General features: G+C 39.7%; 1 protein-coding gene across 1 annotated transcript; it reads right to left on the reverse strand.

Moving 5' to 3' along the window:
• Positions 1–1,309: 1,309 nt before the first annotated feature.
• Positions 1,310–15,242, reverse strand: NECAP1 (NECAP endocytosis associated 1). The gene is made up of 8 exons (XM_004455264.5): positions 14,892–15,242; positions 9,863–9,963; positions 8,168–8,272; positions 7,414–7,495; positions 6,065–6,173; positions 5,781–5,964; positions 4,050–4,152; positions 1,310–3,004 (listed from the first exon to the last, which is right to left on the reverse strand). The coding sequence occupies exons 1-8, from the start codon at positions 14,984–14,986 to the stop codon at positions 2,956–2,958; spliced, it is 828 nt and encodes a 275-aa protein (XP_004455321.1). The 5' UTR covers positions 14,987–15,242; the 3' UTR covers positions 1,310–2,955.
• Positions 15,243–16,076: the final 834 nt, after the last annotated feature.

The following is a 16,076-nucleotide window of genomic DNA, read 5'->3' on the forward strand; positions in this document are numbered from 1 at the left end:
TAGTAAAAGCTTGCACTGCAGAGGAGGCAAGTATCAATGTATAATTGAGGGCCTGAGCCAGGAAACTGATTCTCTACATTTTTCCCCAGTCCAAAACCTGAGGTTTACGATACACTCATACCAATGTTAGTGTCTCACAACCTCAGTAACGATAAGAAAGGTCACAGGAGGGGAAGTTACTAACCCTACCACTGGAAGGCAAAAGCGGGGAAGGTATATTAGACTCTCTGGAAAAAGCAGTATGTCATTTTTAAAATTACTAAGGAAAAAAGCCCCCAAATATTCTGATTCATCTCTTATGACAATTACTGAATGAGATCTGCAAGATCCTCTGACTTTTGTTCCACCTTTTACAGTGATCCCCTTCCATCATTATAGTTCTAGGATGTGTGAGGTGACTAGATCATGAAGATAACTTGAAGCAAATGAAATTAACTGTACCAACAAATAAATAATCTGAACAAGATAATCTCTGTAAGGTACTAGCTGTTGTCTAGGATTAGAACCCTGAGCACTGAGGTCTAGCCTCAACTTCTTAAAAACCCTATTTCTTGAAAAAGTAATAAATATGAAATGTCCTTTTATTATCTACTGGCCCATTAATATTGGGCCAGTTAAATGAAAAAGGTAGTCAAATAGGCAAATTAAAAGATAAAAGAGGAAGCGGATGTGACTCAAGTGATAAGGCCTCCACCTACCATATGGGAGGACCCAGGTTTGATCCCTGGGGTCTTGTGAAAAAGAAGAGAGAGTGTGACTGTGCGGCAAGCCAGTGCCCGCATGGCGAGCCAAGTGCCCACATGGTGAGCCAAGTGCCCATGCGGTGAGCCAAGTGCCCACATGGGTGCCCATGCAGTGAGCCAAGTGCCCACATGGTGAGCTGAGTGCCCATATGAGTGCCCACGTGGTGAGCCAAGTGCCCGTGCAGTGAGCCGAGTGGCAAGCTGAGTGCTCACATGGCAAGCCAAGTACCTACGCAGCAAGCTGAGTGCCCGCATGGTGAGCCAGTGCCCGCACAAGTGAGTCATGCAGCAAGATGATGATGCAACAAAAGAGATGACAGGGAGAGTCAAGGTGAAGGGCAACAGAGACCAGGAACTGAGGTGGTGTAGTTGACAGGGAACCTCTCTCCACATCAGAAGTACCCAGAATCGAATCCCAGTGAATCCCAGAGGAGAAAGACGAAAAGAGAAGACAAAAAGAGAAACAAATACAGAAGATCACATAACAAATGGACACAGACAGCAAAAACAGCAAGTTGGGGGAGGGGAGAGGGGAGGTAACAAAAAAAAAGATAAAAGAGACACCACCTTTTTCCATATTTTAATTACCATTATTGCACCAATACAGCATACGCTTTATATACATATATCTTAAACTTCATTTTTAATTTTTCAGCAATTCAAATACACAATATATTATCATCTGGAGAGTACAAAGAACACAACATGGAAGATTGAGAAAATAGGTTCCCAGTAGTTAGTCACTAGTGATTCTACAGATTTTCTTTTTAGTGTTTTCTAATAGAATTTAAAAATGTCCTGCCATGGCTCTGCAAGAATAGAGCTGCCTGGAATGGGAGGCAATGAAAGAAAATGGACCCAAAGTTAAGAAGAGATAAGAAGGAAATTCAGGTAAGAGAATTTGAAGCTAGGTATAATACTCTTCAACCAGAGTATACACATCCAAATAGGTGTTAAGGGAAGAAATTATATCCCCCCTCATTTATCCTCAAAATTGCCTATTAACAAACTAGATAGATAGTGCCCATTCATCTGAGATGGGGAACTCTCTTCACAGCATTGTATAAGGAATGGAGGGGCAGAGAGAAAGGAAAGTGGTGGGAGGGCAACTTGCTTTTGAGATACCTGGGTGATAGGTATCAATCTTGGGCAAACTTTTTACAACTAAAGTTATGACTCTACAACTTCCTTCATAAACGATAAACGACTAGTAGCCACTTGCTACTGAAGAGCTAGATGGATTGAAAAAGAAATGTCTATGGAAAGGGATCAGATACCCAGGCAGCAAGGCAATGTGGGTACTGAACAAGAGTTAAGTGCTCACAACCTCTCTGTTCTTTAGATCAGTTTAAACACTCAAAACCCTTCAACTTTAGGTCAAATAAGAGTCAAATAAAAAGCAAAACCATGTTTCAAATGCAGCAAATAGCTGGAGCTGCAAGAAAATAAACACTTCTCTAGAATATAACTTGGAGAGCACAGCCCCTTGAACTTCCTTCATCTAAGAGACACTCACTGGCCAAAGATGTTGCAACAAATAGAAAAAAAATAGTGGAGATGCCACCAACACAACCCTCTTATCATAGAAAGAGACATGTAAACACACAAGAGGGTGATGGAGCTGCATCCAACACTGGATGTTTACTGACTAGGATAAGCCTGAACGACATATAGCTGAGACTCAGAAAACAGGTCTTTCTCCATACCTACTTCTATCAAAATTCTGAATCTGTAAACGTGGAGGTCAGTCTGTCCGTTTTAGAGTTTTGAGTTAGTGGAGAAGGGAGTTTCAAAGTTTTTGTCTCCCCTGAAATTGCTAAAAAGGGCTTTGCAAAGAGGCACAAAGGGTCATGAGATGATTCTAAAATATGTTAAAAGAATTCAAAAGGTGGAGAATTTTACAGATGTCAGGGGTCATTTCCCCCTCAAACAGACCCTGGCCTTTTGAGTCCTGCTAGTCAGCCACAATATGATAAGACCCATTATTCTCCTCCCTTAGTAGTAAGCAGGAGAGGGCAGACACTCTCGTGGCTATGCAGCAAATAACAACAAAGGGGTGTGACAAAATCAGCTTGAATGCAATGGAGAGGCCATGAAAAAGATTGTCCAGTAATTTTGGTTCTGGGGAAGGAAGGGATTTCTAACTTCCCTCACAGATTGGTGCCCTCATTTTTATTCTTCAAGTTTGTCCTTAAAGTCCTGCCAATGCTATTCAGAACTGGACCCAGTTGGATGGCTGTGGTGCCTGGTTTGAAACAGAGCTGTAAGAAAGGAGAACAGAGAGAAAGCCAAAGTATAATATTAGCATAACTATTCCATTTTTACTTAATAATTTCCAAGAAATCACTACCCAGAACTCCTGAAACCATACTTCACAGCAATTCTACTGACCAAAGTCTGAAATATCCCACTCAAACCTAACCCTACATCTTTGGGCTGTCCATTTGCCCCCTGGGCCCTGAGCCTCAGCAGAGTTGCAACACCTACTCTCCAGTTCACTGGACTCATCCAGGACAACTAACAAGGAGGTGAGGATTGACAACCACCATACCAAGGAAACGAGAGAGCCTACAACTGCAAGCAAGAGATCAAAGCCCCCTCATAATTAGAGATGAAATGGACATCACCATCCCAGAATCCTCAGGATTGGGGAATAAACTATGGACTAGAGTGGACTTACTGATATTCTACTGTAGACTTACTGTGATTCTAGCAATGGAAGAAATTACAACATTGATGTGAAGGCAGTAGCCACTGGAGGCTCTAGGGGCAGGGAGAGGGAAAAACAGGTGTAATACAGGCTCTTTCAGGACTTGGGAATTGTCCTGAATGATACTGCAACAACAGACATAGGCCATTTTATATCTTTCTGTAACATGCAGAATTTTGTGAGAGACAGTGTAAACTACAATGTGAACTGTGGTCCATGCTCAGAGGCAATGCCCCAGGATGCATTTATCAATTGCAATGAATGTGCCACACTTAATAAAGGATGTTGCTTATGTGGGAGCATGTGGGAAGTGTGGGGAGCGAGGCGTATGGGAATCCCTAATATTTTCTGTGTAACATTTTTGTAATCTAAGTATCTTTTAAAAAATAAAAAATATATATTAAAAAAAAAAAAACTAATCCTACAGTTTTCTTGTACCACCATCCCCAGCACTCCTAAATTTCTTTCCTTAGAATTCTTACCAAATACTCAATAGGACCTATAAATTCCGATTCTCAGATCAAGGATTTCCTTTGACTCTAGAAATACCATCTTTGCCCTGATTGATAATATGCTGGTTTCGCTATGACCATTACCTGGATGCAGTGCTAAAGTCTCCCCACAAGTCATTGCCTGCAGAAACTGGAGCTGGTGCTGGTGTTGTGACAGGAGCAGGAGAATCCAAATCTAAAAGGATATCTGAAAACAAGGTAAGAGAAAAAAAAGGAAAAGAAGAAACATAATGAAAATCTTGGAAAGGAAAATTTATGTTCACACAAAAACCCTGTACACAAATCTATATAGCAGCTGTACTCGTAATAGTCAGAAACTAGAACAAAGAGACAAAACAGCCATACCATGGAACACCACTCAGCAATAAAAGGGAACAAACCACTGATATATGGAACAACTTGGATGACTCTCAAGGATATTAAAATAAGTGGAAAGAGCCAGTCCCAAGAGGTTACTGACTATATTATTCGATTTATATAAGATTCTTGAAATGACATTAAAAAGATAGAGACCGGATTAGTAATTGTTAAAAATTAGGGAGAGGGGAGAGGGGGTCGGGAGAGAGGGGAATGTGGTTAAAGAAGGGCAATATGAGGGCTTCTTGTGGTGATGGAACTGTTCTAGATTCTGACTGTGATGGTGGATCCACAAATCTACACATGATAAAATTTCATATAAAACGTAAAAAAAAATGCATAGAACTCAATACACATACACAAATGAATAACATGTAATACTGGTGAAATCCGAATGAGAATGGTGGACTGTATCAAAATCAATCTCCTGGTTGTGATATTTGACTACAGTCAAGATGTTACCACTGAGAGAAACTGGATAAAGGGTACAAAGGGTCTTTGTATTATTTCATACATGCGAATCTATAATAAATCAAAATAAAATGTTAAAATTTTTTTAAATATAAATTTTAGATATATGGTTTCAAAACTGAAAGGGATTTAAATATCTAGTCTATCCCTAGTCTAGTCACTAGTCAGTGCCTTCTGCTAACACACAGCAAAAGTACCAGCTTTACTTCAAATATCTCAGAAAGAAAAAGCATGACCTTAGTAGTCAATTTTAAGAATGGCCTGCATCGTCCAATACATTCAGTGAAAACTCCCAGATTCTAATATCTGGTTCTCTAACCTTAAGGAAGTCCCATACATCCATGCCTTTCTGGGTTGTAATGTTTTCATTTTTAAAATGGGAAGATACAACCTTATCTATTCTATTTTCCACCAGATAGTAAAGAGGAAGAAATATGTATTCACAGCTAGATGTCTTCTCCTTTTCTCCCAATTGGCCTTGTGAAGAAATGGAAAGGATTAAGAAGTCATACTTATTGAATGGCTACTATATTCCAAGTACCGTGCTAGGTGCTGTCACATCATTTAAACTTCACAACCTTGAGGCAGTTTTACATCTCCATTTACATTTCCATGAGGATACTGAGACTCAAAAAATAAATAATGTTATCAAACTCATACAAAGTAGCACAGCCATGACTAAAATCTGGGTCCATCTGACTCGCCAGTCTACTGGCATTTAACCACGGTGCAATAAAGGAAACTATCTTTTTAATACATTTAATCCATTTTCTGCCAAAGAACGATATATGACTCTTGGTTCACCAGAAAAGCTCTGATCCCTTGCCAGAGGCTGACAGAACCACCTTGTCAGTACCAAGAGCCATCTCAGTATGTGTCAGACCTGAAGCATAGCAAACACCTCAACACTTTCCTTGGCAAACAAGTGGTACTCAATTAAAATATAAAATATGATTTCTCAAAGTTAATAGTGCCAGAGAAATTTACCTGCATCACTGCCTCCATGGTTAGATTTTGGAATGGGTGGTGGGGTGACATGATTACTGATGGCAACTGAGGAGGATAGTGGGGGAATAGTGACTTTGCCTCCAGGTGGGGGTGGGAGTAAGCTCAGACCCCCAGTTCCCGAGGTCTTGGGCTTGGAAGTTCCTCCTTTCTTGGTTGTAATGCTCTACAAAAAAGAGGGGGAGAGAGAAAGAAAAAGAGAGAAAGTCAAAGGTTTATGGAAGCACAGGAAAAACAAAATAAAAAGGAAAACAAAACCTACTTACCCCAATACTCAACTTTATGGTCTGTCCTTCCTTGAAGCCTAGATCTAACTTGGGACGAGTGTCCATTTCCTGAGATTCTTTGGAAATCTCAGATTCCTGCTTTACCCACCTTCAGAAAAAGAGAAAGTAGAGCCTGACATACAAATTTGGGCATAGTTTGAGAAGAAATCTCAGGACGTAGAAGGAAGGAGCAGGAAAGGAAAGGAAGAAAAACTAAGGAAGGGGACAACTGGGGCTCAATCCCACTGAGAACTCTTTGAGGAACCACAGAGAATGTACATTAGACTTGTCCCTCTAGAAGGAAGACATTTATCCACCAAGACCCATGGCCCTTGTCTGAGAACTGCCCTAAAGGGTTTTAATTCCTCAATCCTGGGGAAGTGCACTTGGCTCAATGGATAGAGCATCCGTCTACACATGGGAGGTCCACGGTTCAAACCCAGGGCCTCCTTGACCCATGTGGAGCTGGACCACATGCAGTGCTGATGCCCGCAAGGAGTGCCCTGCCAAATAGGGGTGTCCCCGCATAGGGGAGCCCCACACGCAAGGAGTGCACCCTTAACGAGAGCCACCCAACATGAAAGAAAGTTCAGCCGGCCCAGGAGTGGTGCCACACACACGGAGAGCTGACGCAGCAAGATGATGCAACAAAAAGAGACACAGATTCCCGGTGCCACTGACAAGAATAGAAGCAGACACAGAAGAAGACACAGCAAATGGACACAGAGAACAGACAACTAGGGCGGGGCGGGAGAAATAAATTAAAATAAATCTTAAAAAAAAAAAATTCCTCAATCCTTCCAGGTTGTGAGAAATAAATAAAAATAAATCTTAAAAAAAAAAAAAAATTCCTCAATCCTTCCAGGTTGTACCCCTGAGCTGTCTGGCTCTCCTTAGCTTCAGAGAGTCCTGAGGCACAAGGGAAGAGATATTCCTGCCCTTGAAGTGTAAAGCTGACAGCGTGTGTGGTGCTGTCCAACATAGTTGCACCAAAATCAGGTGGGCCACAGGAAGAAAATGAGTCAGCTAGATAAGTTAACAAAATTGGCACATAACTCCCGATGTACACATGCAGCCTTGCTCTTATTGTATGCCTCTCTCTACCGTCTAAAGTATGGACAAATTCCTCAGAGAAATAAACAAAAGCATCATTCCCAGGCTATGAGGAAAAGAAACATAGAATGGATGCACTGATAATGTAAAGAAAGAGAAGTGAATAGGGAGATCTATATTTATAGTGAACTAGTTTACCAGATAAAGAAATGAGGAGGTAAAAGAGATAGTGCTCATTCATTTGAGAAGCACCCTTCTCATAACCATTCAAGCTAGTAAAGACAAGCATCACTCACTTGAAATGATCTTGCAAGGAGACATTAAAGTCAAAGGCATCACCCCGATCTGTGAAGCCAATGCCAATGAAAGCACTACGACCTGTGAAAAAGATGGGAATATTCAGAACAGAAAGTGTCCTCTAGGACACATTCTACTCATTGAAAACAGAAGTTATCCTAATGAGATACTGTCTGTGAATGTGAAACAGGTGCCAGCAAACTACAACCTATGGGCCAAATCCTGCTGTAGCTTGTTTTTGTTAATAAAGTTTTACTGGCAAAAAGGCACACCAATTTGTTTATATTGTCTCTAACTGCTTTCACGTTAGAAGAACAGAGCTGAGTAGTTGCATCAAAGACCATTTGTCCCACAAAGCCTAAAATATTTACTATCTGCCCCTTTACAGAAAAAGTTGATCAACTGCTACTATAGACTCTGGAGAAAAGATTGAGAACCACTGCCTTAGTTGCGGATGGTTCAGGATAGTTCACCATAAACAACAACCACAAACACTGAATAAAAAACATTTTAATTTTTTTTGTGGATATGCATTTGTTTAAGTCTGCCTATTAATTGCTATATCTTAAGTTGTGTTCATATCTATTGCTAAAAATATACTCATCCTTCTCCTTTAGAAACTACAATAACTTTGGAGAAATGGGAGGAAAAATTTAGTAAACAAGTAAAATAAATGCTATAGAGACACATTTTCATTAACAGTACATTGATTATTTTCCTCATTTTATCCCTTCAAAATCCCAGTTCCCTTACCAGTGCCATCCTGGATCCGAATGACAAAATAGCGGCTGGAATCTGTCACTGTCTCCACAGCAATGCCAGGATATTGTTCTACTGGTGCTTGAGCAAAAAGCTCCCCTGAAAGATAAGAAAAAGTCTATTTTGAGCAAAAAAAGCAAAAATCTAAAACTTCAATTTACAAGTATTTCCACTGCAAACCCCAACTTGAAATGTGAACTCACTCATCACATTCATACTTATTGCCTTTTATTATCTAATCCAGACTCAACTTGTGCTGGAAGACTTTTCTTCCAAATCTCATTTTAATCTGGTAATATCTTTGGTTTACATCTCACCTTGTATACTTAAGGCAGTAAGTATGAATGTGATGAGTGAGTTTACATTTTTTTAAAATCAGGCCCCACAGGGCTGGGGAGGCACCAGCTGCCACACAGGGAGGAGGCCGAGGCCGCAGCTTGAGGGAGGTCCCGGCCCCTCTGCACCTGTGTCTGGCAGAACCAGTGTGAAACAAAGATAGAATCCTTCCCCACCACCCTGATAATCAAGAGTTTTGGCCGGACCTTTGAGTGCACACTGAGATAGTGCGGAGCCAGATGGAAAGCACAGACTATGGTGCTGAAATGGATTAATAAGGAACTTAGTGATTTGGCCCGTGACGCCCCAGCACAATGTTCTGCAGGTCCAGTTGGGGAAGATATGTTTCATTGGCAAGCCACAACTATGGGACCCAATGACAGCCATTATCAAGGCAGTATATTCTTTCTGACAATTCATTTTCCTACAGACTACCCCTTCAAACCACCTCAGGTTGCATTTACAACAAGAATTTATCATCCAAATATTAACAGTAATGGCAGCATTTGTCTCAATATTCTAAAATCACAGTGGTCTCCTGCTTTAACTACTTCTAAAGTTCTTTTACCCATTTGTTTACCGCTCTGTGATCCGAACCCAGATGACCCTTTAGTGCCAGAGTTGGACAGATTTATAAAACAGACAGAGATAAGTAGTACAGAATATCTCAGGAATGGACTCAGAAGCCATGTGATGCTACCTCAAAGCCAGAATAACCTGCATTATAGCTGGAATAAACTTTAAATTACAAAAAAAAAAAAAAAAAAAAAAACACAGCCATGTTTAACGTAGGCAAGTTTTATGTATGCATATTTATATCTACATCTATAATTATATATCATATAAATATGTATCATATGAATTTATATATATCTTAATATACATATATACATACATACACATAGACACATAATCTATATTTGCTTCCTACTTTACATAAAACATCTGATCTCTTTAAATGAAAATTGCTTTAAGATGGGGATTATATATTTGATATGCTTTTATTATTGTTCCCCATTTTGGGTGCTGCTGGTATAGAGAATAGATTTTCAAGAAGTGCTTAGAAAATGAAAGAAATACACTTACATGTATTCAAGACCATATGCTTTAACTTTAAAAATCTAAGATTATCCAATGTATGTGCAGTACACATACAAATTATTTACCTCAGTAAAGGCTACTTTTTTAGGGGGATAAAAAAGCACACCAAACCAATTTCCTTCATATGTTAAAGGGTCATCTAGAGAGCTGATGTGGCTCAGTCATTGAGTGCTGGCTTCCCATATATGAGGTCCTGGGTTCAATTCCCAATAACTTAAAAAAAAAGGGGGGGGGGGCACCAGCACAGATTACCTGAAACTTTATCCTCAAGTTTGATATAGGCAATCTTTCCTTTTGAAGTGATTCGGAGGCGACCAGTCCAATCAGGTTGGTCTAATTTCCAGTCAGATGCCCTAGGATATGAAAATGGAAAGCCTCATCAGGCTTCACATACATGTCATTAATATAACAATGCCTACCCAGACTCACTTGCCATAGATCTATTTCCCTGACCTGGATTCCTTATTCTTTCTCCCTATTAATGAAATAATAAACAAAGATAACTTAATTCTCCATATAAACATGTTTTGGTATTACATGCAGCCCAAAGCAAGAAGAAAACAATGTTACTACTAAAGGATTCTGGAGTCCAATAAGCATCAGTAAAAACAAAAAAGCACATAAAAAATATAAATTAAAGCAATAAAATTTCTCATAATGATGCTTTTTCCATACTGTAATTGATATCCCATATTAAGAGTGCATCACTAAATGAAAGCAGCTGTGGCTCAAGCCATTGAGCTCCTGTTTACTATATGGAGGACCCAGGTTCAATCCCCAGGACCTCCTGGTAAAAAAAAAAAAAGAAAAGAGGCATTCCAGACCAGCATAGAGATGCATAAGGCCCCTGTACAGTGAAGCAACCACCAAAAATGACAATGACAAAACCAGACAGGAAAAAAAAAGTGTCTCACTGATCAGGTAACAGCAAAGTCTACTTCCCAAATCCCTATCTTACATTGAATTCAGTGTTTACAGAGTGCTTATTATGTCACTGGCATTATTCTAGGTGTAAACAAAACAAAGATTCCTGCCCTTATCAGGCTTACACTCTAATAATAGCCATAACTAATAACTGTCTATTAATTGTCTAATAATTGTCTATTAATAGACAATAAAAACAAACATAAATAAGCTTAAAAAATAACTACTGATAGTACCTTAGAAGGTGATAAATAGAGGCACATAAGGGATTAGAAGGGCAGTGGGGCAGTGAACAGTTTGCCTCATCCAGGAGGGTAGACAGGGTTGACCTCAGTAAGAAGGTGAAATGTGAACAAAAGCATGAAGGAAGTGAGAGAGTTACCCATGCAGCTATCTGGGGAAAAAGCATTCCACACATAGGGAACAGCTATGGCAAAGTGCTCAGGTAGAAGCACGCCTGGCATGGTTGAGGGACGGTGACAGCAAGGAAGCCATTGTGGCTAGATCAGAGTAAGATATGAAGTGGGAAAGGTAAAAGAGGGCCAGATCACACAGTGCTTTGTAGGTCATTATTGGAACTTTCTGGCTTTTGCTTTGAGTGAGAAAGAAGCCATTACAGGGTTTTAAGTAACCCTTTTAATATATAAGGGAGATCATGTTAGACCTCTTCTTAAAACCCTGTAATGGCTTTATCTCCCTTATATATTAGAAGGGTTACTTTGCACTGTAGAGATAAGATGTAAGGAGATGAGAGCTGGAACAGAATTATTTAAGAGATTATTGCAGCAATCTAGGAGAGTGTTAACAGTGGCTTGGAAGAGACTGCAGCAGAAGAAGCTAGATTCTCTGGATATATTTAAAGTAGAGCCAGCAGGATTTTCTAGTGGATTGGATGTATGGCATCAGAGAAAGAGAGAAGTCAAAGACAACTTCAAGGTTTAGCCTGAGCAAAGGAGTTGTCAATAATTGAGATGAGGAAGGCTACAGGTAGAGCATGTCTGGAAAGAAGGATCAGGATTTCAGTTCGGATATGTTGAGTTTGAGATGTCAAGTAGAAATTCAAGAGGAGATGTAGAGTAGGCAGCTGAATATATGAGTATGGAGTTCATGTCCATGAAACATGAAAAAGCACTGAATATTTATAATCTGTGCTAAAAATGAATCTGAACGCAATCTAAGATATTACCTAAATATGACCAACTTTATAAAACATTGAATTTGTCATTTTGTTTTGCCAAGATTGTGGAAAAGGAAGGGCAAAGTAAAAGTTATTAAAAAACTCATTCCCTAAAAAACTTGCAGAATAATTGCTATAGATTAGAAAGGTAACATTCTCTAAACAAGAATGAGTTTAGCAATACGGTAACTAAAAGGCAGAAAGGAGGAAAAGTAAAAATTAGTACTGGTCTTGAACAGGATCTGTAAGATAAATCCCTGTCATGCCTTTTCCTCTTAATGTCCTGCCCTCAAAGATTCTCAAGTATCTGAATCTGATCCAGATTAGATCACTCTAGAAGTCCACTAAATTTTCTAAAATGAATTATTATTTATTATAGTCCTACACCATGACCACGGGCTATTGAAAATACTAGGAACAAGAACAAGCCTACCACCTGTGTTTCTCTAGACAGGTTGCTTGTCTTATTTACCTTTGTATGTGTGTGTGTCTATTTAACATATAAAGAAATGGTTATTCATGAGGCAATTTCTCTCAATCCTGTGCCTTAGTTCCTCTCCCATACCAAGACATAGCCTGAAAAACCCTTAGTTTTGCTGGACCTCTGATAATATACTCTACTGACCTGATAAAGTATCCTTTGCGTTAGCAATAAAACTTTACCTTAGCAATAATAACTTAGCAATAAAAGCAATAAATATAATAAAAATATATGTAAATCATTAATATGATTCTCACTGAGATTCCACATGTAAGCTTTATTCAATTCTTATAGCAGCAGCCATGTGGAATAGGCAGGGAAAGTATTTGTTCTCTCTCATTTTTGTTTTTTGTTTATTTCTTTGTTTTTTGAAGAGGACAATAAGGCAGTAAGTAATGATGCCTAAATTCAAACTCAGGCCTGCTATCTCTAAATCCAGTATTCTTTTATTGCACTAAGACACACTAAAGCATTTAATATTGATTTAGTGGGGGAGAAAGATAGTGATTTATAGGTTGAGAAACCATTTCTATTTATTTATAAGTTTCTCATAAACCTAAATTTTCTTTCTTCTAGTCCAAAAGCCTGATCAGTAAAAGCCTGAAAAATAATAGCCTATTCTAGGTACATCAAAGACATTTGTTCCCACTGATCTATTGGTCACTCAAAGGAAAGATTTCTCCTACTTGCTAAAGAGCCCTGTTCATCCTTAAATGGTAGCCTAGAGAATAAACCATACTCATAAAGCAAAGAAATGAAAGAGCCACAATTGAAACTTAGTTGTGTTCTTATTACTTAGTAAACTAGTTGGTGATAAATTGCTTCTTGGAAGATAAGAAATGTCAATGGTAAACAAGGAAAATACAAAAGGATAATGGAAAGTAGAAAAGAGCAATTAAATTGCTTTGATGACTCAGTGCAGTTAAGTGACAAAAGGATAAACTATTGAAACCTAGGAAGTGATGATGAAAAATGCAGATGGGTGAGAGAAGGAAGGTATTTTAAAAACTCAAAGTAGAAGAAAAAGAATAGAACCCCATATCAATGTATATCATATCCTTGAGAAATCTTACCTCCTAAAACTATAAGTCATGAGCTAATTTACCACATTTAGCAGTTCATTCAGTGCTAATTTTTGTAATTAAATTTATCTGATTTCTTCTTTCAGTAAACATTTACAGAGTATCCACTATGTGCTGGACATCATGCTAAACCCTGGGAATATAAAGTGAAAAAAAGACCTCAATTTGTACACAGACCAGGTTGGGGGGTGGGGGAGGAGGAGATTAAATAATGATTACAAACAAATTTTAAAATGTTGTGATAGAAATAAGCATAGGGAGCTATGGAAGCGTGCAAAGAGCACACCTAAGCCAGAATGGAAGGGCCAGGTAGAGTTTTCCAAAGAAGGTGATGTCTGAAGTGAGTCATATGTAGATTGTGCCTGTGTTGATCATCGAAAAGGATGCTGATCCCTAATTATGGTCAATTGGGGTCTGACTGAAAGCCTCTTTAAAGTTGGACTCTCCGCCAAAAGGTATAACCCACAGGGTCTAGTTTCCTGGTGGCAAACTCTAAAATATTGATCATGATGAATGACCTTCCCCTAAGCAGGCAAAATATAGGCCACAGGGAGAGGAGAACTCAGCCAAGGTAAAGATAAATGCCAAGAACCTCACGATACTGACTACTGACTGGGGCCAGACACAGGAGTAAGAAGGCTATCTTATATTTTACAAACTGCTTTAGAATTTCCCATATTCTTTCATATGCATTGTATGATCTTATTTAACTCTCCAAAAATCCCTGAGAGATACTTAAGCCTGTTTTACTATCATTAAAATTTTTCTCCTATTTAATAGATGGGAAAAGTGAGGCTTGGAGAGGTTAAGAGATCTCCCCAAAATCACACAGCCGTTAAGTGGTCTGAGCTCATATCCATATCTTTTAACATGTAACTCGGTGAGTCCACTTTCGACTACGTGACATCATACAACAACCTCAGGACCTCACAGTCATTAGATCAGAAAAGGTTAGTTAGGTCATACAGAGAAACATGCTTTAACTCCGGAAAGAAAAGATAAAGGAGAAAGGAGTAAAAGGGGAGGGAAGGAAGGCAGAAAAATACTATACGATCATCAAGAAAATAGGATGAAAGGAAACAGAACTGACATCCACTGGAAAAATTATAATCACCAGCAAAACAGCTGAAGGAAAACCTGAATGATGGACGATATATTTCGTAGCGAAACTAGCAACAGTGCAAAAGGTAAATTAGATCATTCGGACTGGTCGACAGCACGATTACCCACAAGTGTGCACATGGTATCAGAAGTGTGTGTGTTGAGAAAGAGAGAGGTGGGGAGGGTGAGGATGACACGCTGAAGGACGCAGGGAAGAGCGAACGGAAGGTGACTGACGACGGAGCAGGCACGACTGAACGCAGATGAATGAGCAGTACCAGTGGGGTACCGGGGCGGGGGAGGGAGAAGAGGAAGGATGATAATAAAACGTGGGACGGAAACAAGGATGATGATCATCAAAGTGGAGGAAGAGCAGGGAGACCAGGCGATGACAACCCAGGTGGGAAAGCTAGCAGGCTGATAACCCAGAGGTAACAGTGGCAGTGACAGCATGTTCCCAAGAAACTGTCAAGCCCGATGGGGTACGCGTGTGCTGCAGTGCCTCGGGGTTAGTACCTGTAGCCGCGATTGGAGGCCCGAGGCGGAATACGGTAGACGCTGACATCTGGCTTCACACACAGAACAGACTCATACTCCGACTCCGCCGCCATCTTGCCGCTCTCCGCGCTACCGGGGGCGGGGCGTGGACGGGGGCGGGACACGAGGGCGGTGAGTTGCGTTTGCGACAACTTCCTGAACGACACTTCCGGTTACGGGCTCGTTTACCTCCGTTCTGGAGATTAACCTCTTCTCTAGTGCCGGTAGCGAGGGCTATTTTGAAACCTGGAGAGGATGAAGTATCACTTCACGCCATCTTGGATAATGGCAAAGTTACCCACCGTTTTCGCGGCTCTCGTCCGGAAAACTGTTCCCGGGAGGCGTTGAGCCTTGAAAGCGCAATGTTGCATGTGGTAAAACCTGGCTGGTGATAAAACTCAAATTTGTCGCATTTTCTTCTTCGGAGAATAACTAAGTCGTAGGTTACTGGCAGAAAACCCCTGACGGGGTTATCCGCCAGTCAGTATTCCCAAATCGGGTACCTGCAGGAAATGTAATGATCCAGACATAAATTCGGTGGATTTTAATTCCCCAGTTAGCACAGATAGCAGGTGGCAGCACCAAGACACAAGTTCATTTACCTGACTACAACAGCAGTGTTTTTTACTTCATTACAGTATAGAAAACCCTGTCTCTATCTATTCTAAGTTGCATCTTAAAAGTTTAAAATGATGTTAACATTTATCCCTGCTAAGGATGAAGAGAGTCATTTACTTTCATTCACTGTCGGCAGGAATGTAAATTATTACAGCACTTTTTAATGGAAATATAGCAGAATTTATCAAAATATTACTTGTGCATATCCTTCAATTTAACAGTTCCACTAATAGGTATTTTAGAGAAAAAAGGGCACAAAGATGTACAATAATATTTATTACAGCAGTGTTTGTAATGCTGAGAAAATGGAAACAACGTGAATGTGAAATGGTTAATGGCATGTCCTTTACTATTTGCACTAGTAACAGATACATCTAGATAGTTAGATAGATGCTGTGACCATACAAGGAGATCCAAGATTTAGAAGAAAAAAAGGAAAATGCAAAAAACACATAAAGCATTGTCTAGTTGTATAAATCACCCCAAAATTATATATGTTTGGGTATGTAAATGCATGGAAAAGGGGCTGGAAGGATAATAGGGATG

This window comes from Dasypus novemcinctus, chromosome 20 (assembly GCF_030445035.2).
Source record: "Dasypus novemcinctus isolate mDasNov1 chromosome 20, mDasNov1.1.hap2, whole genome shotgun sequence".
Lineage (NCBI taxonomy): Eukaryota > Metazoa > Chordata > Mammalia > Cingulata > Dasypodidae > Dasypus > Dasypus novemcinctus.

Excerpts from the sequence above, each read along its gene's own strand:
- NECAP1 (XM_004455264.5), bottom strand. The coding sequence starts at position 14,986 with ATGGCGGCGGAGTCGGAGTATGAGTCTGTTCTGTGTGTGAAGCCAGAT. Across the intron at positions 9,964-14,891 it reads GCCTCCAATCGCGGCTACAG|GGCATCTGACTGGAAATTAG; the intron begins GTACTAACCCCG and ends TTCATATCCTAG. Across the intron at positions 8,273-9,862 it reads ACTTGAGGATAAAGTTTCAG|GGGAGCTTTTTGCTCAAGCA; the intron begins GTAATCTGTGCT and ends CTTATCTTTCAG.